We start from the raw sequence: 22,573 nt of genomic DNA on the forward strand, positions 1-22,573 counted from the left end.
AGAAAAGATCTAAATTATCCAGTTGCGGCACACTTTTTAACTTTGAATCATTATGTAACCTCTTTACGCTTTTGTGGGATTGAGAAAGTAACTTTGCCACCTAGAGGTGGAGACATTGAATTACTTCTACAGAGACACGAACTGTTTTGGATTTACACCCTTCAAACTTTATCACCTATGGGTATGAACGATGAAGCATTATTTAATGTAATGTTATAGTCATGCAATTGTTTTAAATGAGGTGTTGTTTCTACTATGTATTCAGGATGAGTTTGAGTGACTATGGAGCCTGACTGATTGTTGTAACTGTTTAGAATTACAATTTGATGCTGTTTGATGACAATGTCTTGATTATGTGTTTTTTTGGATGATTTTGATAACCTATAGGGGGATCTTGACTGATTGTTGTAATTATAATAATTTGTAACTGTTTATGATGTGGTGCTAATTATGTATTCCCAATGAGCTTAATTATTTGCAGATGGAGCTCTGTTAATTGGTCATGTGTTTATCTTAAGAGATGAATTTTAACATTTGTATACTCCTGATGAAGGTCGTGTGACCGAAACGTTGTGCGATTAAAATTTATTTTGCAAGTTAAGATAGTGTGCGGGAGTTCCTTATATAAAGGAATATCACATAAAACTGTCTTTTCTTTTATTTTATTTTCTGTTTTTAAATAAAAGTTTTACCTTAAAAAAATAAAATAATAATAATTAAAAGCAAAGCTCCCTCCCCAGTCCCCACTGCCATTTATAACTCATTGTAAAATCATCATGATAGTCATGATCTATGAGCACACTGAAGTTAACATAAACAGTATTTGCAAAGTTCGATATTAGAATGCCAGTTTGCAGAGTATTTTGCTGATTGAATTCTTGAAAGGACAGTAGCAAAAACAGGCTAATTAATTTTAGGAAATCTGTAAAAATGATTGTAAACTAAATTATGATTGTATTTGGTGCAATAAACCTCAACATTATGTAAGGAGATTTAGGAAGGAAAAAATAAATTGCTACAAAATACAGAAATTGGCCTCTGTCCCAATCATCTTAAAAAACAAACAAACAAACATGCAAAGAAATAAATTAAATTATTTATTAAAATTGTTAAATAATTGTAGTTTATGATTAAAATTAGTCAAGGCAAGGGGCACAAGAATTCTTAGTTTTTTGTTGAAGAAAAATAAAACATTTTTCCCCTCTTTGACAAACCCATCTATATCTCTAATATGAAGCAATACATCTCGTACGTCATAGATCCCATTTACAGTATCTGTGTGTTATTACCACACAGAATGAACTCTGTAATTTGTAAGAGGACAGGGCAAATGCTCCCTTTGTTTATTTTTGTTATAGCGCCTCGAGAAATCTGACTTATTTGTAGTAAAAATAAAGTTGAGTTATTAGGGGAACATACATTGTAAACTTGGGAACACATGTGGCTTGGCTTTTTTTAGCGAGTGTTCTGAAAACATCATGGAATGGCTCAGAATGGATGCTGTAGGGCAGTGATAGGCAACTTCGGTCCTGGAGGGCCACTGTCCTGCAGAGTTTAGCTCCAACCCTCATTAAACACACCTGAACAAGGCAATCAGTGTTTTCGGGATTACTACAATGTAAAAAATCCAACTCACAAAAAGTTAGACTAATGATTATATTTTAGTTAACTGGACAAATAAATGCAAAAATGTTGGCATTAACTAGTGAAAAGACGTTAGTTCAACAATCGTTGGACCAACTTATAATTATTTGTAAATTCAAGTTAACAATCATACAAGTTGGGTTGGAGGTTGGAGCATGCGCACTGTAACGACCATGAAATTGGCGCATGTGCAATGAAGCGCACCAACACCGAACAGACAAAGGAGCCTCACCCTAACTGTGGTGGATACGGTGAATAAGCTAAAGCCCCAAAAAGTCAGCGTTCTCCTTTAACTTGCACTTATATTGCTCGTTTTGTAACATGTTTTGTTGTTAACAATTTAAAATGTTAAACATCGAACATTGAAAGTATTTAGGACCGGTTGAATGAGATAGCAGTTTGAATGTTGTTGTTTTTTTTCTTCTGCCTACTCATTTAATTATTTTTTTTAAAGAATGAGTATGGCTAAAATTACCAATGTGTTTCTGCTGATTTGAAATAAAACCTGGACCAAAATATCAAGCAGTTTTTCTAACCTTGTGATGCTTTTTAAAAACACATTTTTAGTCAACTGAACGTACTTTATTAAGTCATTAAAAGTTGAAATTACATAAAAGTTTTTTTAACTATAAAAACTCAATAAGCTGAACAGATCTTAAGTTGGGAGACATGTGACCTTACTCAGTGAATTGAGTTAAGTGAACTAAATCGTTTAAAAGTGGAGTAAACTCAAAAAAGCTGTGCAGCAAATTACCTTGTAATTTTAAGTTAAGTCAACTTTTCTTTTTTTACAGTGTAGATAGATACAGGCAGGTGAGTTTTTATGAGGGCTGAAGCTAAACTCTGCAGGATAGTGGCCCTCCAGGACCGGAGTCTATCCCTGCTTTAGGGCTTGTGGGGAAGGGTGTTTTTTTAGATGTCAGAACAGTTCTCTGACCTCTCCTGATGAAAGGACGTTGTTCATGTACTCCAGGAAGGATTCATCCTTGATCTCGTTGTCAGTGAAAATAAAGCTGATGCCTTTGCCCTGTTGTCCAGCAGTCCTGTACAATCCCTTTAGATCCTCCATCAGGTTTAGGGTGTTATAGGAACTACAGAAAAACACAGCATACAAATGAGATGCAATACAAATTGAAATATATTATGAATGTATAAAATCGTGTTCAATACAGCAATCTGGAGAAGCACTTGTGTCTTCTCTGTAAGGATGAAACTTTTTTTTTTTTTTTTTTTTTTTTTTTTTGAGTTTTTGGTATATGTCTCTTCATAGGATAAATGGTTTCCAGCTGGTTCAGCTAATCAATGCCCTGCTGTGATTGGATGCTGGGAGTATTTAAGCTGCAAACACCATCAAAGCCGGGTTGGTGTTGGCTTGACTATGCAGCAGCACCTTTGAGGTCCCATCTTCAACCCCAGACCAGATACTTTGTTGAAGCCAGTAGTTAACTGTGTATTTCTACCTTATATCGTGTGCGCTACTTATTGAAGTAGTTCTTTCTTTTTAGTCTTTCTATTACACTTGGTGTCTGAGATTAAAAAGGCAGAAGTGAGTGTTATCTCTAATAATTATTTGTTGTATGATTTAATTAATCTGTTTTTCTCTTGGTTTATTTGAGGTTTGCTTGTTAAACAGTTATTTCTTTATTTGTGGGGTTAGTAGGGAGGTGGGTGCCATTTATTTTGAATTTGACCTTTTTCTCCTGTTTATGTTAGTAAGGGAGTTAGTTTATCTTGCTGTACTTTTCTTTTTCTTTTCTTTTAGTTTAAGTAGTTTGGTTAATAAGGAGTAAGACTGATTATGTTTGTTGTTTTGGCAATACCCCCTTCTGATTTGGCTACCCCTCTTTTTGCCTAATTTGTAAATAAACTATTTTCTTTAATGAGATAACTATGTGGTTATTGTGAAACGACTCTGGGTCTGGAGACGGGGTGGCTTCATGTTGCTGCACATTCATTTCACCACCATCCATTTTTGCGGTTTCATTCCTCCCCTAGACCAATCAGGAAAACGTAACACAAGAAAGTGAACAAAATTGTTATATTGCCCTTTTACAACACTGTACCAAACTTTTGTGAACATATTTGAATGTGTGGAAAACTTTAAGTTTAATGGATTAAAATTTTACATTTTGTGTACTGACCACGCCTCTTCCCCCCACCTGCCACACACACATACATACACATACACACATAATGTTAGTGAAAACGTTGTTTTAGTAATTTTGGATCGTCATTGTTCTATAATTGTAAAGGTCCCTGAAAAAGAAAAGTCGGTAAATCTTGGGATTCTAAGAAAATGTGTAAAAGTAAAAAAAAAAAAAAAAAAAAAAAAAAAGTTTTGTTTTTGAAAGAATTTACGTAAATTAAAACTGTCTACACATATACAGTTGTTTTATGGGAAAAATGTTATCAGGAACATTGTTCACACATTTTGCCTCTTGTTTCTGAGTAGAGACACTTTAAAAAAAAAAGGTTAGAAACCCGAAAGAAGAAATTTTTTCTTCACTGTGTGTTGTATTTTTAATTTAAATAAAAAGAGGGGGGAAATGTTATGTTGTGTTCTTGCTTTTCAAAAATTTATTTTACTCAAGTTATCAAGTACACATTACTTAATTATTTTAGGGCAACCAAGTTTGCTCACATTTTTTTAAATATACGGGCTAGTATAATGAACTTAAATATACTATGTGTAATAACTGCAAAGTAATTGATATTCCAAAACATTTTTAGTTAAATAAACTTGAATTTTTAAAGATACCATTACTTAATTATTTTAGGGCAACCAGTTTGCTCACATTTTTTAAGTATATTCAACTTTTCCGTGAATACAGTGATCCATTCTGAGAACAAAACCATATTCATTCATATCAATGCAAAATAAAGAAAAGTACTGTGGAATTACAGGTGGCCCCATGCAAAACATTCCTCTCCAACCAGAGAAAATTATTCCTATATAAAAATAATAACTTGACGGATGGCTTCCTGTTTTTTTTCTACAAACTTTAATGATTAACAGATATCCACACTTTAAATTTTATCACTGAATTATCAATCACATGGGACAACAGGGGTCTGAATTTAAAATATCCAGTCTCATTGTCTGAGTCAGACTGCAAAGTTGCTTGGATATGAATTCTTTCCTCTTTATAGTCAGCAACTGCAGAGCAAAAATGGAAAGTGAAGGCCACAACAACCTTATGCACAGATACAATCTACTGGACTACAACTTAACTGCATTACACCAGAGAAAACCAAGCCAGCCTTTTATTTATATTACAGTAGATACATTAATAATAGGTGGAATGAAGAAAAAAAAAGTTACAAATTGGTTACAAACGAGGGCCAATCAAATGAAATGTCAATTAACCCATTGCTATGGTTTGCCCGATTTGCCCAAACAACAGTATTGGTATGTATTGGTATTATACACTCACCGGCCACTTTATTAGGTACACCTGTTCAATTGGTTGGTAACACAAATTGCTAATCAGCCAATTACAGTAACGTTGGGTTGTTTTTTTTAACCTAACTGTTGGGTTACACATATTGGGTCAATGTGTTGGGTTATCTTAAAATTTGTTGGGTCATTTTTTTTTACTCGTTGGGTTATCTTTAGTTATAACCCAACTGTTGAGTTAAATGTTTCCCGCTTCACTCACACATCAGTCATGCGACAGACAACAGACTCCGTGTGAATCGTTTGAATGAACCTGCAATTTTCTGTTATAAAAGTTCAAAACCCAGACGAAAGAAAAGAGCGCAGTTGTGATGCAATCCGCTCTTTCAGCGGAAATTTATACCAGTGCCCCAAATTTACCTAACGTTACTCCTACAACAAACCTTTAAGAGGGGAGCGTAAAACAGAAGCCCTATTCGTCTTAGCGCACCAGCACTAATTAATTGTACATTAAAAGTGTTTTTATGGTTTATTCATATTGAATATTGTTATGCATCTATTAGAATACCCTATAATTACAGTAATTTCTCTTATGAAGCTAGATTCATTGACATGTTTTTTAAATGTGTTGTACTAAATGTGTTTATACTTATGTTTTAGACAATGGACTTTTTAGTGAAGGAAAAATTGCAACAGTTTCTGCCTGTTAACTGAAACATTTCAAAGTAAGTAACCTATTTAAATTAATGACACATAAGTTTTAAATTTTACTTAGACCTATGACTTCCAAAAGTTATGAAAAAAGACAAATGAGGTGAAATAAGTGTATTGCCACATTCCATCAAACAAAGCTTCCTTGCATTTACAGTGTACTTTTATTCCTCCCTATAATCCAAATCAGTTAAAGGGTAAAGGGTGGTAAAATTTACTCACATTAGCCGCACATTTTCTGGAGGGAGTGAAAACTGGTTTAGTCTGTCTCTTAGTGCAAATGATAGAAGATCCCCACAAAGACTGTAAAGATGTAAACTGTAAGCTTAGTTTTTTTTTTTTAAACTAGTGCTTTCTCTTTACTTTTGTCATTTAAAGGCCTTCGTGCAGAAATTGTCTTTAAACACCCCCCCCCCCCCATCTGCAACCTTACCACACAAATGGAAAAACAGTGTGCAACATCATACACGGAAATGAAGCAGTCCTTCATTGACATTCATCCTGTAAGTAAAAGCAACACTTAAAATTATAGTGCCCTGTGTAGTCAAGTCACCTTTATTTATTTTGTATAAGACACACGTTGTAAAATACAAATTGTTCCAAGAAGATATTTTTAATAAAAAAAAATTGACAGAATTTTCCTTTTCGGGTGAATTATCACTTTAACCAATTTAAATTCGCTATAGCTTTATCTCATTTAAATTCACTCATTTGTAAAGTTAGTGTTTCAATGAAATATCCTCACAATGCATGTTAACTGAACTTTTAAAAAATTATTTTAAGGTTGGCACTAATTAGTGCTGTACTTGAATCATGAGACAAGCCAGAATCCACATGTCCTGGTGCTTGGTGACAAGGAAAACTTCAGCTACAGATCCAGCGCCCGGGGATCAACTTGGGGTTCAGTGACTTGCTCAAGTGCACTTCAGCCATGGGTATTGAGGGAGGAAGAAAGTGCTGTTCATTAACTCCCCCCTCCTACAACTCCTGCCAGCACAGAGACTCAAACCTGTGACCTTCGGGTTACAGGTCCAACTCTCTAACCATTAGGCCACAGCTGTGAACTGTATTTGCACATTTGTGTGTTTTGATATGAATATGAATTGACACATTTGTACATCTTGAAAATGTCAGTTGTATTTTTACACATTCTTGTACATTTAAATAAAATATTTTAAAATATAAATTAAATTTACATTTATGCATTTAAGCAGACGCTTTTATCCAAAGCGACTTACAGTGCATTCAGGCTATCAATTTTTAAAAATATATTAGTAAATGTATTCTTTTTTATTTGTATTAATAAATTGTTATTTGCATATTAAAATAAAATCTGTAATTTACAACAAAGTAGTTTCAAATTATAGTTGTATTAAGTAATTTTTAATACAAATACTGATGATAATTAATATAAATAATTAAGTCAAGTGTTGGGTAACTTTTAACCAAACAGGATTTTAACCCAATTCATTGGGTTGAAATAACCCACAGATGGGAAGGTGCTTTACTAACCCATAGTTGGGTTACAGGTTGTGTTATTTTTAACCCAACATTTTTTAGTGTGCAGAGAATGGTCTGATAAAGAGAAAATATCCAGTGAGCAGCAGATGTGTGGACGAAAAAGCCTTGTTGATGTCAGAGGTCAGAGGAGAATGGGCAGACTGGTTAGAGATTATAGAAAGGCAAAAGTAACTCAAATAACCACTCATTACAACCAAGGTATGCAGAATACCATCTCTGACTGCACAACATGTCGAACCCTGAAACAGATGGGCTACAGCAGCAGAAAACCACACTGGGTGCCACTCCTGTCAGCTAAGAACAGGAAACGGAGATTACATTTCGCACAGGCTCACCAAAATCGGACAATAGAAGATTGGAAAAATGTTGCCTGCTCTGATGAGTCTCAATTTCTGCTGCAACATTCAGATGGTAGTGTCAGAATTTGGCATAAAGAACATGAAAGCATGGATCCATCCTCCTTTGTCTCAAGGGTTCAGGCTGGTGGTGGTGGTGTAATGGTGTGGGGGATATTTTCTTGGCACACTTTGGGCCCCTTAGTACAAATTGAGCATTGTTTAAATGCCACAGCCTACCTGAGTATTGTTGCTGACCATGTCCATCCCTTTTGTGACTACAGTGTACCCATAATCTGATGGCTACTTCCAGCAAGATAATGCACCATGTCACAAAGCTCAAATCATCTCAGATTGGTGTCTTGAACATGAAAATTTGTTCCCTTTACTCATATGGCCTCCACAGGCACCAGATCTCAATCCAATAGAGCAGCTTTGGGATGTGGTGGAATGGGAAATTCATATCATGGATGTGCAACTGACAAATCTGCAGCAACTAAGTGATGCTATCATGTCAATATGGACCAAAATCTATGAAGATTGTTCTGATTGTTCTTATTGACTTTTGACATAAACATAGACAACAAAGCACTGCTTTTACAGTGACACATGTTTATTATTGTGCTATAACTATGTTATTACTATGCAATAATGCATTAAATTATAAATCTTGTCTAGATGTGATGATATAGATCTGTTACTCAAATAACAGGAGAAAATGTTAATCTGGAGAGGAAAGGTGAATTTGAATAAAGAGGCTATAAATGATTGAGTATGTGATGGTGACTCACCGGGTGAGTGTTATCTGGAAAGTCTTGTAGCCAGCGATGAAAGATGCTAGTCTTGTCAGACTCTGTTTTCCAGATCCTCCTACACCGACCAGGAGGGCATTTCCCCGAGGGGTCCTGATGATCCGAGAAATCTGGGGAAAGAGTGTGCAAGAGAGAAAAAATTTAGAGACAGATGCAACCTCATTAACATGAAAAACATTTATACACACACTTTACATATAGAAAATTATTTGTACTTATTTGTATTCTTCTCTAAAGTAGGACATATGTGGGTCCTGTAATCATCAGCATGAAAAATAAACTGGAAACATCTAAATTTCTTGTGAGAACTACATTTTTTTTCTTTCATGCTAGAATGATGCTAATATACATTAAGGTTATTCTTTTCTTTTTTTATGAGCCCTGAAAACATTCTTATGATTTCATAAAATGGGAAGATACTGATGTCAGCGTAGTAAGATACTGTACTCTATGTACCTTTACCAGATGAATCATGGCATCCCTGAAGAAGACCATATCCATGCCTGCTCCTCTGATACTCTCGTTATAATGGCTCAAAAACATGTTCAGCCTCTCCATTAGACTATCAAAGGATTTGATGGGCTCGTATACTTTTGGCATGTCGAAATCTGTTTCCTCTGGCTCTTCACCTGTATATAATACATCAGTCCTAGATATTTCATTTCAATTCAGTTGCACAATCTATGAATGCTATGTTAGGAAAAATCTTATTATTTTTTGTTGCATTAAATGAAAATCAAATTAATACAAATAATATTTGGGCAGGTCCATATTAGACGTTCCTTTTAAGGCAAGTCAGTTTTTTTGGTGACCATCTTGGTTATGCCAGTTATTTTTACTCTTGTTTGCACACTAAACAAACAGCAAAGAACAATGCTACTAAACAAATTTATTAGACAGAACGGGCACTGGTAACTTAATATTTTACTAAATTTAATAGAAAAAAAGTTCCATCATTATATTTAGTTTCTGATCATTACCTGTGGCCTCAGGCGCATCTCTGAGAAAGTCCACAAAGTAGGAATCCACCCCAAGTTCCACCACCATTCGTTCTTCTTCCCCAAGCTCTTCTTCCACCAGCTTGGCCAGTGTGTTGTCAAACCAGACCACATCCTCTGGGGCAGTAAACCGGTCAGCAATAACACGTTTGCATTCATGCTTCCAGAGCTGTAGTAATATCTGGACCAATATTTTAAACACATTTTTGTCAGTTTAAGCAATGTATGTTGGCAAAGAATATGGGAATAAAAAAACAATATATATATGTATGTATGTGACCAATCATGGAAAGTAGGGACACAAGTCGGTTATGGGGCATTTTGAGTTATTCACAGAATCTGAAAGTGTAGTCTCCAATCTGATGATATTTGGAGAAGTTGTGGCCATTTGAAGGTAGGCACTCAAAAAAGCTCAAAAGTAAGAAAATGGCCTCTAAAAGATTGTGCAGCTCTCACCTGTTCTCACTGCTGGGAGTGACAATAGGGCTTATTTACATCTCATTTAGATAAGCCATACCCCCTGTAAAGCTCCCCCCTGTAAAGCTGCATGTTTGCATAGCAACGACTGACGCAACTGGAAAAATCGGACTGTATACTATTAATAATAAAGGATAATGTGCATTGTATTGTCAGTAATTTATCTTTTTTGACTTTTATAAAAATTATTTAGAGGCTGAAATATGTGAGTTTTATCTTTTTATAAAACCTTTTTTGCAAAACTATTTGAACTTGTGCATTGTAGATAACGTTGCATAAAACTGAAGAATATTCGCTACATCCTATACTGTATTTTTAAATGATCTTATATTAACTTTTGCATGGATTGTATTGAAAAGAGCTTAGGCTCATGTAACCAGTCATGTCACAGTGTGCCTGTGAAATGCTGAGGTACCGTAGTAGTTTTGTCCATCTTCATTGAATTTTGATATCAGCTAGAGCCGGCCAGAGTGCTGCATAATAAGTAGCCACGCTTCCCTTGGAGGGCGGGGGCAATAACAAAAGAAACAAAAGCCGGCTTTTCCAGTATGGAAATACATAGACAATGACACGCCCCTACTGCCTGCTATGAAAAACAAGCCGATTTCAACCTCAAAATGTACGCTTTTAAATATACCAATACTGCTATCTCAAACATGGAGAGGCTTCTTCGTGATCTCAACTAACAGTTTCTGCAAAAAAACGAAAATCATCAATTTTGGAAAAAATAAAAAACGCTTCTTACTCATTTTGCTCGAAAGTTGTGCTGCCGACTTGTGTCACTGGTTTCCGTGACGGGTGACATATACATATATATATATATATATATACACACACACATATACAGAGAGAGAGAGAGAGAGAGAGAGGGCGAGAGAGAGAGAGGGAGAGAGAGGGAGAGAGAGAGGGAGGGAGAGATTTGTTTACATTAACAGTTAACATGAACTTCTATTATGTTTTTATTACTGACAACAATAAACATAATGCAACCAGTGTAGTCTAATCTTCAAATGAGTGAATCTATTGAGCCAATTCTTTTAAATTAATCAGTCAAAAAGACTGATTAATTGATTCATTTATTATACTTATGCTTGTGAGATTTAAATCAATATAATTACTGAATGATTGTTCTTCTGCAATTCATCACATTGTTTGTTGTAATAAATTTTGTTAATAATATTAATAATAATAACAATAAATCTTTATTACAACATGTTACTACAAGTAAAATATTATATGTTATAAAATAAATAATAATTAATGGAGTTTAGGAATCAGAATTACTAAGTGGAATCTCAATCAAAACCTTGGAAGAATGGACAGAGGGATGGCAATTAAAGAAAATACAGCCATACATCCATCCATCCATCCATACAACTTGCTTAACATGGAATAATAACTATAATCTTAGGTTACTGAAATTCCATTCAGATTGTTCAGTAAGAGTCTGAATAAGATCGAAAATACAGGTCCACTCACATCAGACGAGCTAATAACCTCTGCAGTCACGCTGAGCAATCCCTGCCAGATGCGGGAGAGATCACGAAGGTTAAAAATGTAGTGGAAGTTGGCGGGAGTGGGCAGCATTTTAACCTTTGTCATTTGCCATAGTTTTCGGGTCAGTGGAACCAGCCTGACCACTGTATTGCGTACTTCTTCTGAAAATCCCCGACGGGAACAGAAATGACCAGTGCCTATCACACCTGTGGCAGCAAAATATGTAAATGGCATATTAAAGTGAATGAAAAAGGATTGAATTATACTTAACAGACAGGAAATTCACAAAAGTGAAGGCCAGAATGAGCAAATGTGACCTTTCTGAATGATAGAATACTGAACTGAATAAGAATGACAATTGTCAAAAGTGACAATACTACACACACATCGAGATTGGAGGCTAACCTGCACGTGAGCCTGAAATATCATTACAAAAACCTGTATATAAAGATATATAAAGATTCAGCCTTAATATAAAGATTCAGGCTTTTAGGCAGAGAGAGAACCACTAACAACAACCCATAGACAGAATAATATGCAGTTACAAATATGCTTCTGCTTAAGCAAAGCTGTTAACAGCCTTGTCCAAATTATTGCATGTCTAAATAGATAATTTCATGTATTATTTTAAAATGTCTATTTATAAACAATGGCAAATTTGAAATCCTTTATGCATGTCCTATAGGTCCATAACTATATAATTGCAAAGATTTGAAGAAGGAAACAATGACACAATCACAAAGAGCAAAATACTGTCCTATTTAGAATAAGATTTCAATTTGGACTAAATTTTGTAGTGGGCTGAATATTGATAAATTGAGGGTTAAGAACCAGAGTAGCAAAAGTGACATTTCACCAACTTTACAGGACAACCTTTTTTTTATATTTAATATTCACAGATGAAAGTTTAGTCCTTATGAAGTTATATGCATTTCTTAGAACGAATTCAAGGATAAATGTCAAGCCAATGAGCCTGTGCTTATATTTTCTCTACACCATATTTTTGATTTGACACATTTGATAGGCTAGGTGTGCAGTATTATTTATTAGACGACCTCTGCCATGGCCGGCAGAGCCTACACTTCTGCAGGCCAAGCCGCTTCAGCACTGCACACCAAGGCCATATTGCAAGTGTTCCAGGCAAAGCTTCTCCATTCCCTGGATGAGTCTAGCCCTATTGAACCTGCATTTCGTGACCTTCGCAACACTACGGATTTGGCCCTGCGCGCCACAAAAGCCACGGCCCAGGCCATTGGATGATCTATGGCCAACCTGGTTGTGCTCGAGCGCCACCTCTTACTCAACCTGACAGAAATTAAGGAGAGCGAAAAAATGGCCTTTCTCGATGCCCCAGACTCTCCATCCGGTCTCTTTGGGCCAGCCGTAGAAGGTTTCACAGAGCGCTTCACTGCAGCACAGAGGTCGTCCCAGGCCATGCGACACTTCCTGCCCAAGCGCTTCTGCTCATCCTCAAGTCGCCCCAGGGATGCGCCGACTCAGCACCAGAGCAAGCCTGTCCCTTCTACCCCCCAGGCGGCGCCCCCCAAGGAGCAGCACCCAGCTCGCACTGCTAGTCTGTATTCATCAACCTAAAAAGCTGCTTCGTTTCAGGTCTTTCGTTTCAGTTCTTAGTCGCCCCTGATCCCACACGTCAGTTCGTGGTGGAGGTCGACGCATCAGAAGTGGGGGTAGGTGCAGTTCTTTTCCAACGCGCTTTCTCAGATGACAAGATGCATCCTTGCGTGTTTTTCTCCCATCATTTATTACCTGCCGAACATAACTATGACATTGGTAACAGAGAATTGTTGGCCGTCAAGTTAGCGTTGGAGGAATGGCATCATTGGTTAGAAGGGTCGGGTGTACCTCTTATCGTCTGGACCGACCATAAGAATCTCGAATATGTTAGATCTGTTAAAAGACTCAACTCCAGGCAGGGTCAGTGGGCACTTTTTTTCGGATGTTTTGATTTTTCTCTCTCGTACCGCCCGAGTTCCATGAACATCAAATCCGATTCTTTATCTCGCATTTTTGGTCCATCCGAACACCCGGTCACTCCTGAGTGCATTTTACCTGAGAAATTAATTATCTCCACACTCAAATGGGAGGTAGAATCGAAGGTCAAGATAGCCTTCGATTAGCCACTGAATCAGTTGTTCATTCTGGAGGGATTACGGTCCGACGTGATTCGTTGGGGTCATTGCTCCAATGTGGCTTGTCATCCAGGAGTAAGCTGCACTCACCTGAGGGTCACTGCAGTCACCTGAATTCAGTACATATCCAGACCAGATGGTGGATCGGCACCTAGAAAGGACCTCTACAGCCCTGAAAGACAGCGGAGACCAGGACAACTAGAGCTCCAGATACAGATCCCCTGTAAAGACCTTGTCTCAGATGACCACCAGGACAACACCACAGGAAACAGATGATTCTTCTGCACAATCTGACTTTGTTGCAGCCTGGAATTGAACTGCTGGTTTCGTCTGGTCAGAGGAGAACTGGCCCCCCAACTGAGCCTGGTTTCTCCCAAGGTTTTTTTCTCCATTCTGTCACCGATGGAGTTTTGGTTCCTTGCCACTGTCGCCTCTAGCTTGCTTAGTTGGGGTCACTTCATCTAGAGCGATATCGTTGACTTGATTGCAAATGAATGCACAGACACTATTTAAACTGAAAAAAGATGACATCACTGAAATTCAATGATGAACTGCCTTTAACTGTCGTTTTGCATTATTGACACACTGTTTTCCTAATGAATGTTGTTCAGTTGCTTTGACGCAATGTATTTTGGTTAAAGCGCTATATAAATAAAGGTGACTTGACTTGACAATTTGTGTCTAAATTTTGGCAAGAGTTTTGTAAATTATTGGGAGCCACGGTTAGCTTGTCTTCGGGTTATCATCCCCAAAGCAATGGCCAGTCTGAGTGTGCCAACCAAGATCTGGACAGAATGTTGCAATGTTTGGTATCCAGGAATCCTTCATCCTGGAGCCAACAACGCTCTATGGTTGAGTATGCAATTAATTCATTACCAGTGTCATCCACGGGCCTCTCTCCGTTTGAGTGCAGTATAGGTTACCAGCCACCAGTTTTTCCTAGTCTGGAATCTGAAGTCGTGGTCCCCTCTGCTCACACTTTTGTCGTTTCCAACAAGTTAGCTCCTAAATTTATTGGCCCGTTCCCTGTCACCAAGATCATTAGTCCGGTGACAGGCCGCCTCAAACTTCCTCTAGCGTACAGGAGAATTAATTCTGCCTTTCATGTATCCAAAATCAAACCTGTGTTTTACTCCTGCATTAATCCGCGACTGGGGAACCCACTTATTCGGTCAATCGTTTGACAAGGATTCCAGTACTTGGTGGACTGGGAGGGTTACGGTCCGGAGGAGAGGAGTTGGGAACCTGCTATGGACACTGTTCATTTATCCTTCAGCGACAGCTGCCATTCATTTCCTGCTCCCTATTTATTGCCCTGTCTTTTTGTCTTTTTGTGTTTGTCAGATCGTTGTTGAAGTTTCACACGTTCGTTCCTGGTTTCTCGTCCTTGATCTTTCCTGTTCTTCAAACATTGGATCGCTCCACTCCTGGACACACTGTGTTTCCTCACCTCATCACTGGATCGCCCATCTCAGTCCCTGTGTCACGCTCTCCTGCTGTACGGTTCCACATCTACTCCCTGGCCACCAGTGACCTTACATATTTCCATCTGGTTGTCTTGTCTGTTTATTCTCTGACCATCTGTGCTACTACCTATTAAATCATCTTTACACTTGCATTTGCTTCTTAGCTTATTTCCATCGTTAAACCCTCTCACTCGTGACAAATCCAAACGTTTCCATATTTGTGATGTTGCCCATTTGAAACTAAACTCTTATTCATTAGGTAAAATAGGCTTTGTATTTCACACGTGTTTCAGTATCGGCGGAAAAAAAATCATAATGAGCAAAAATATGCCAGTGGCCCTCTGCTTGCGCCGAATGGCTCGGTGAACAGCTGCTGTTTCCAATGAATATGTGCATGAGGCACCAGCGCGATCAAAGTTAGCTCCTAAATTTATTGGCCCGTTCCCTGTCACCAAGATCATTAGTCCGGTGACAGGCCGCCTCAAACTTCCTCTAGCGTACAGGAGAATTAATTCTGCCTTTCATGTATCCAAAATCAAACCTGTGTTTTACTCCTGCATTAATCCGCGACTGGGGAACCCACTTATTCGGTCAATCGTTTGACAAGGATTCCAGTACTTGGTGGACTGGGAAGGTTACGGTCCGGAGGAGAGGAGTTGGGTACCTGCTATGGACACTGTTAATTTATCCTTCAGCGACAGCTGCCATTCATTTCCTGCTCCCTATTTATTGCCCTGTCTTTTGTTTTGTGTTTGTCAGATCGTTGTTGAAGTTTCACACGTTCGTTCCTGGTTTCTCGTCCTTGATCTTTCCTGTTCTTCAAACATTGGATCGCTCCACTCCTGGACACACTGTGTTTCCTCACCTCATCACTGGATCGCCCATCTCAGTCCCTGTGTCACGCTCTCCTGCTGTACGGTTCCACATCTACTCCCTGGCCACCAGTGACCTTACATATTTCCATCTGGTTATCTTGTCTGTTTATTCTCTGACCATCTGTGCTACTACCTATTAAATCATCTTTACACTTGCATTTGCTTCTTAGCTTATTTCCATCGTTAAACCCTCTCACTCGTGACAAATCCAAACGTTTCCATATTTGTGATGTTGCCCATTTGAAACTAAACTCTTATTCATTAGGTAAAATAGGCTTTGTATTTCACACGTGTTTCAGTATCGGCGGAAAAAAATTATAATGAGCAAAAATATGCCAGTGGCCCTCTGCTTGCGCCGAATGGCTCGGTGAACGGCTGCTGTTTCCAATGAATATGTGTGTGAGGCACCAGCGCGATCAAAGTCACAATTCACAATTTTTGGTCTCAGAGTAAAGGCATAATTCAAAAATGCAAAGTGTTAGCAGTTTGAAAAATCAAGAATAATAACGGAGTTAATAAGAATTATTTGTAAATGCTGGACCATTCTCATTTCGCTATGCAAATGGAACCTGAAGATTTTTTTTTTTTAACCAAGAATGAACCGAAATTGAAACATTTAGCTTTTAATTCATGTGTATATATATATATATATATATATATATATATATAAAATGACTGTTTAATTACAATAGCATCCATAAGAGCCTTTGTGTAAAGAACTTTCTTTTCCTTTTTGATGTGTAGACTGTAGCCTAAGACTATCCCACGTTTTGAAATTAACTAACTGTAAATGTTATAATGGTTTTTAAGGATGTTACAATGTTATATTATAATGTTATTTTTGTTTTACTTCGTCCTTTCATTTCCTTTTACTAACCAACATTTTACAATTACATTCAGTTCGCAATCCGTCCTTTGCGCCATCTGGCGGTAGTTTCGCAAATGATTTTTACACGCGACTGACTTGCAGTTAACCCTCTGGAGTCTTAGGGTATTTTTGGGGCCTGGAGAAGTTTTGTCATGCCCTGACATTTGTGCTTTTTTCAGTTGCTTATAAATATCTAAATGGGTAAAGTCTAATCTCACTGTAATCAGCACAAACTGGGCTGTAATAATATGTGAAATGCATGTATGTACATGATTGTGTGTTTGAGAAAAAAAATATTATGCGTGGTTAGTGAAAAACTAAAAATGTTAAAACACTTGAATAAAGCAAAAAAACACACAAAGAACAATGGTTCCCGGGATTTTTGAGAACTGGAGCTTGTAGCCTAGAATTTTTCTTTCTAAATTATGTGAAAATCATTTTGTTTACTCACTCATAGAAAACAATATATTGATTTAAATTTTCTAAGACACTTTTTGTTGGTAAAAGTCATATGCGAGTAGGTGTCAACTACCATGAATATCATTGTGATTTACACCTGAGAAGACAAAGGGCCGCATAATGAGCTGCATAATGAGCCTCTCAGTCATCTGTGCCATTGAGAGGGAAGAGTTACAAGAAAGAATGTGAGAACAAAATAAATCTATATAATTTTATGTTTGTAGTTTATTAAGAATATATTTAATTATCCCACAACATAATTTTATATCCACTTGGGGGAGCAGTTAAACAGTTTATTAGAAACAATCAAAGCTGACTTTCAAACAAATTGTTTGGCATCCTTACTCCAGTCACACAATCCTTCAGAAATCCTTTTAACAATCTTATTTTCTACAAAAAAACATTTATTGTTATTATTATTATCATTATTATTAATGTTGAAAATAGCTGAGAATATTTTTCTGGGTTTTTAGGGGGAATAAATTGAAAGAAAAGCATTGTTTTTACATTTGTTACAGTTATCTATTTGTTACATTTATATCATTTACATCAAGCTTTTGAATGGTATAGTATTGTATATTGTTATTGAAACTTCATAATGTTTCACTTGATTATACATTTAGTCAGGAATTATAGTTTGGAAAAAGTATTTGGAAAAAGTCTAACTAGTAAAATGTTTAAACGTTATATGAAAACTAGTACAAGTATATAAATAAATAAAAAGAGAATTACTCATGTTTATGATCTCTGCTGAATAAAGTGCTTCATTCTTTTTTTTCTGAGGAAATCCATTTCTCAAATCCTCAACCACAACACATCTTTTTGGGGTGATTTATGTCTTATTCCTCTCATCGCGAAGCAAACAGTAAAATAAAAACTTGAAGAACAGTCTCGCTGCTTTTTCTTCTGTTATGGGCGTATTCAAGCTGTGCGCTTCAGTTTGAATCTGAATAGCGCGTTCAGCGCGGGGGCGTGGTCACATTAGATATAATGAAGGGAGACATGAAAAACAGACATCACGTTGTTTTCATTTGGATTACTTTATCACAGAATATCTGTTTTCGGCGGCACTTGTTTAGTTTAAAAATAGACATGTCAAGCTTTCTATAGATACCTCTCTCATGTATTTTCGTTGAGTATTCACGGAGTTACAGTTCATTTAAATGACGTGTTTGTAAAAGAAGATCAGCGCAGACAAAGGCTGCAGACAGCGCACCTTGTTTGTTATCTTTATTTTATTATTATAAGTGCACAAAGTTTTGTTGTTATTATGTCTGTATCCAAAAAAAAGTAGACCCTTTACAGATTCGATTGATGTATTGCTCTTATCTGTACGATTAAAACTGAAAGTGTAATTTAAGTTCTTTTCGGGGTTATCAGGAGAAAATGACTCAAAACGTGTATCCGCGTTAATCGACTCGAGAGGGTTAACGCCGCGGCCCTGTGGTGGCGGTACACGAGGCGGTATTACCCATTCTGGTTGTCTACCTACTGTACTGAACTATATTCGACTGTTTTAAAAGTGGTTTATTGCACTATTAACTATTGCAAGTATAGTTTAGGTGCACTTTAAATATCTTGCATTTAAATATTATTCAAAGATCATACAATCTTCATCATTAATGACATTAAAACATGTCATTAATCTACCAAGATGGTGGCCTCTCTCTGTCCTGACAGAACAGTGTTTTCGTGTTTTATGTCTTGTGAGTCGCAGTGTTTTTGTACGTCGTCATCGCGTCTACCTGTCTGGAAGCGTGCATACAGTCGTGAGTTTCTGCTCGATGTCGGCAGAACCTCATTTTTACAGTTAAACTCCGCAGAACACGGGATCTCGGTCTAATACGGAGGCCTTCACCATCACCGACCCCCACTACTGCATCTCGCCCACAGCGGAGGCGCCACAAGCGGTTTGAGAGGAAGCAGAAGAGGGGTAAGCGCGGAGGTATCCGGGCTAGGCTAACGGCTAACCCACACAAGCCATCTATCCCCACCATCGTACTGGCTAACGTACGCTCGTTGGACAATAAACTGGACTACATTCGATTACTACGCTCAACTCAGAGGACTGTAAGAGACTGTTGTGTTTTTGTGTTCACGGAAACATGGCTCAGCAACATGATATTCAGCTCGACCAGCTGAGGTGCGGACAGAGCGGACAGAGCTCTCGTCGCGGGAGGAAAACCCGTGGTGGTGGGCTTTGTGGTTACATCAATGACGCGTGGTGCCGCGATACTGTTGTGATCAGCAAACACTGCTCACCCCTGGTGGAGTTTATGATTATTAAGTGCCGGCCGTTCTATCTGCTGAGGGAATATACTGCTATATTTCTCATTTACTCACACTCATTCTCAAAAGAGTGTGTTTCCAAAAATACACCAACACATTTACTTTCCAACACGAGGTAATAACATTCTGGACTTTGTTTACACCACACAGAGAGGACCTTACAAAGCCCCCCCCCCCCCACCTCGGAGCCTCAAACCACTTCACTGTCATGCTAATGCCTGCATACAGACCGCTCATTAAAGTCGCCAAACCAGTTCAAAAACAGATTCAAGTGTGGCCAGAAGGATCATCAGAGGTTCTTCAATACTGCTTCAACACAACTGATTGGGACATGTTTAAGCAGGCTGCCACATGCAATAACACCACTGACCTCCAGGAGTACTCGGAGACTGTCACTGCCTACATCAACAAGTGAATTGATGATGTAACGGTCACAAAAACCATCACTATCCAGGCCAACCAGAAGCCGTGGATGACAGGGGAGGTCTACAGACTCCTGAAGATGCGGAACGCTGCCTTCAGAGCTGGCAATGAGGTGGGCCTGAGAACAGCCAGGCATCAGAGAGGCTAAGAGACAGCACTTCAAGAGGACAGCCCGTCAATTCAGCCACAGCAGAGTAGGGCTGTGCGATATGGACAAAAAAAAAAACCTATCACAATTTTTTGATAAATTTTGCGATTTCGATTTTAATCACGATTTTGACACACACAGGCATGCTTTACAGTCAAATGCATTCAGTATAAATTTGAAACATTTCCAAATGAAAACCAATGAGAGCTTTATCAAAAAAGTTTTAACATGTCTCTAAAACAAGTAATAACACCACTGACCTCCAGGAGTACTCGGAGACTGTCACTGCCTACATCAACAAGTGTATTGATGATGTAACGGTCACAAAAACCATCACTGTCCGGGCCAACCAGAAGCCGTGGATGACAGGGGAGGTCTACAGACTTCTGAAGACACGGAACGCTGCCTTCAGAGCTGCAGATGAGGTGGGCCTGAGAACAGCCAGAGCCAACCTGTCCCACGGCATCAGAGAGGCTAAGAGACAGCACTCTAGGAGGATAGCTCATCAATTCAGCGACAGCAGAGACACTAGGAACCTGTGGCAGAGGATACAGACCATTACGGACTACAAGCCCCCACCACGGACCTATGACAACAACATCTCTCTGCTAAATGAGCTGAACACCTTCTTCGCTCGCTTTGAGCAACAAAACAGCACCACTGCACAGAAGACTCCACATCCTCCCGGCGACCAGGTGATGACGCTGACCCCAGACAGCGTGAGTAGATCCTTCAGCAGGATCAATGCACGCAATGCTCCGGGTCCTGACAACATCCCTGGGCGTGTACTGAGAGACTGTGCAGCAGAACTCACTGATGTCTTCACAGACATTTTCAACATCTCACTGAGTCAGGCTGTTGCTCCCACATGTTTTAAAACTACCACCATCATTCCAGTTCTGAAGAAGCCATCTACATCCTGCTTCAATGACTACCGTCCTCATGAAGTGCTTTGAACGGCTAGTCATGCACCACATCAAGTCTGCCCTCCCCCCCTCCCTGGACCCCTTCCAGTTTGCATATCGGTCCATCCGCTCGACCGATGATGCCATCTCCACTACCCTCCGACTTGCTCATTGCATTGCTGATATTCTTGTAATGATTACAAGTTACTGGTATGATCACCCGTAGCGGCTGAAGTAAGGATAAAATAAAAAATAAATTAAATTTCTGTGTTGGCTCGGGTTTCGAACACGCGTTAGGGGCCATTCACATATCGCGCCTAAAAACGCGTGGAAAACGCTAGTCGCGCCGCTTTCTCCTTTTTCCCCAAAGTGCTCGGGTAGTTGCGCCCCTGGGAGGTCTGCCGTTGCTAAGCAACCATGACGTGCTCTCTCCATGAAGATGCGGAAATTTCAGCAAAGGATAAATGGATTTGCAGAACTAAAAATCGCTTGCATTAGCTCTGCTACTAAATTTATTTCAAAATGGCAATCCATATACAGCTATGATCAGCAGTTCCTTCATCTTAGCTGAGCTTTCAACGTTGTTACGGGAAAGGATGAAGCTGATTGGTTAGTTCTTATCACATGACCCGCGGTGCGCTTGCGGCATTCTGAAAGTTGAGATGTTTTTAACTCGATGTGGTGCGGACGTGCCTGTTTTCGCGTGCTCGTCGCGACCGCGTCGCTTCCATTATGAGCGCGCATACCGCGTACCTACTTTGGAAATAACGAACTTGAGTGCACAAAAGACGCGATATGTGAAAGGCCCCTTAAAAGACAGTGCGCCATGATTCAACAGTCACAGACCACCGAGCTACCCAGAATCAGCTCCAGATCTCTGTAAACCATGCTAAACCATAGCAGAACCCTGATTACATTTTATGGTTTGTGATGCTAAAGAACATTTCATGACGTCTCAGACAACTGTAAATTTGTGGCTAAAATTTGTGGTTTAATTATGAGCGCTATCGTAAACTCCTATTTACCATAGTAAAATAATTTTCTTTGCCTCTTTATTTTTGTATACTGTAAAAACTTCAACCACATTGGTTGAAAATGAATAAAGGTTGAAATATTATATTAGAAGTTGTACTTATATTTTTTTGTAAAGTTATCCAAAGGATTCATTAGCTAATCAAAAAAAGAACATTAGATTAATTATTTATTGAAATAAAAATAATCGTTAGAGTAGTCAACTAATTGAATCCTCCGCGGCAGAGGATTACGGTGAGGCCGGGAGCCCCGAAGCCATCCTAGGAAAGCGCCGGTGTAGGGGTCGCCGCGGCCGAACTCTCACCTAAGAGCGCCGCTGTTTCAGTTCCAGGGATTGTGACTGTTTCAGCGTTTCAACTAGATATTTTCCCGAAAAAGGTGTAATTTCTGGTGTCCCGGCCACGGCCGATGGTGCTATAAATGTAGTGACGATGCCCACTGCTCAGTGCCCATCTCCACATATAAGCACAGCCCTTCACACAGGGCTCGCGCCCATGAAAGCGACTCAAGTCGATCGCGCGCACTGCATAGTAAACGTTCCCACTCCTCAGTGCCCACAATTACTA

The 22,573-nt window shown here is 38.7% G+C and overlaps 1 protein-coding gene across 1 annotated transcript in view; it reads right to left on the reverse strand.

Moving 5' to 3' along the window:
- Positions 1 to 22,573, reverse strand: part of dnah5 (dynein, axonemal, heavy chain 5) — a 215,682-nt gene that overhangs the window by 84,876 nt on the left and 108,233 nt on the right. The window contains exons 50-54 of the mRNA XM_059507404.1: positions 11,375 to 11,598; positions 9,401 to 9,599; positions 8,877 to 9,049; positions 8,400 to 8,530; positions 2,582 to 2,735 (exon numbers count right to left, since the gene is read on the reverse strand). Coding sequence (XP_059363387.1) covers positions 2,582 to 2,735; positions 8,400 to 8,530; positions 8,877 to 9,049; positions 9,401 to 9,599; positions 11,375 to 11,598 — 881 coding nt within the window. The remainder of the gene's footprint in view (positions 1 to 2,581; positions 2,736 to 8,399; positions 8,531 to 8,876; positions 9,050 to 9,400; positions 9,600 to 11,374; positions 11,599 to 22,573) is intronic.

The sequence above is a fragment of the Carassius carassius genome, chromosome 24 (assembly GCF_963082965.1).
Source record: "Carassius carassius chromosome 24, fCarCar2.1, whole genome shotgun sequence".
In the NCBI taxonomy this organism is placed as follows: Eukaryota; Metazoa; Chordata; class Actinopteri; order Cypriniformes; family Cyprinidae; genus Carassius; species Carassius carassius.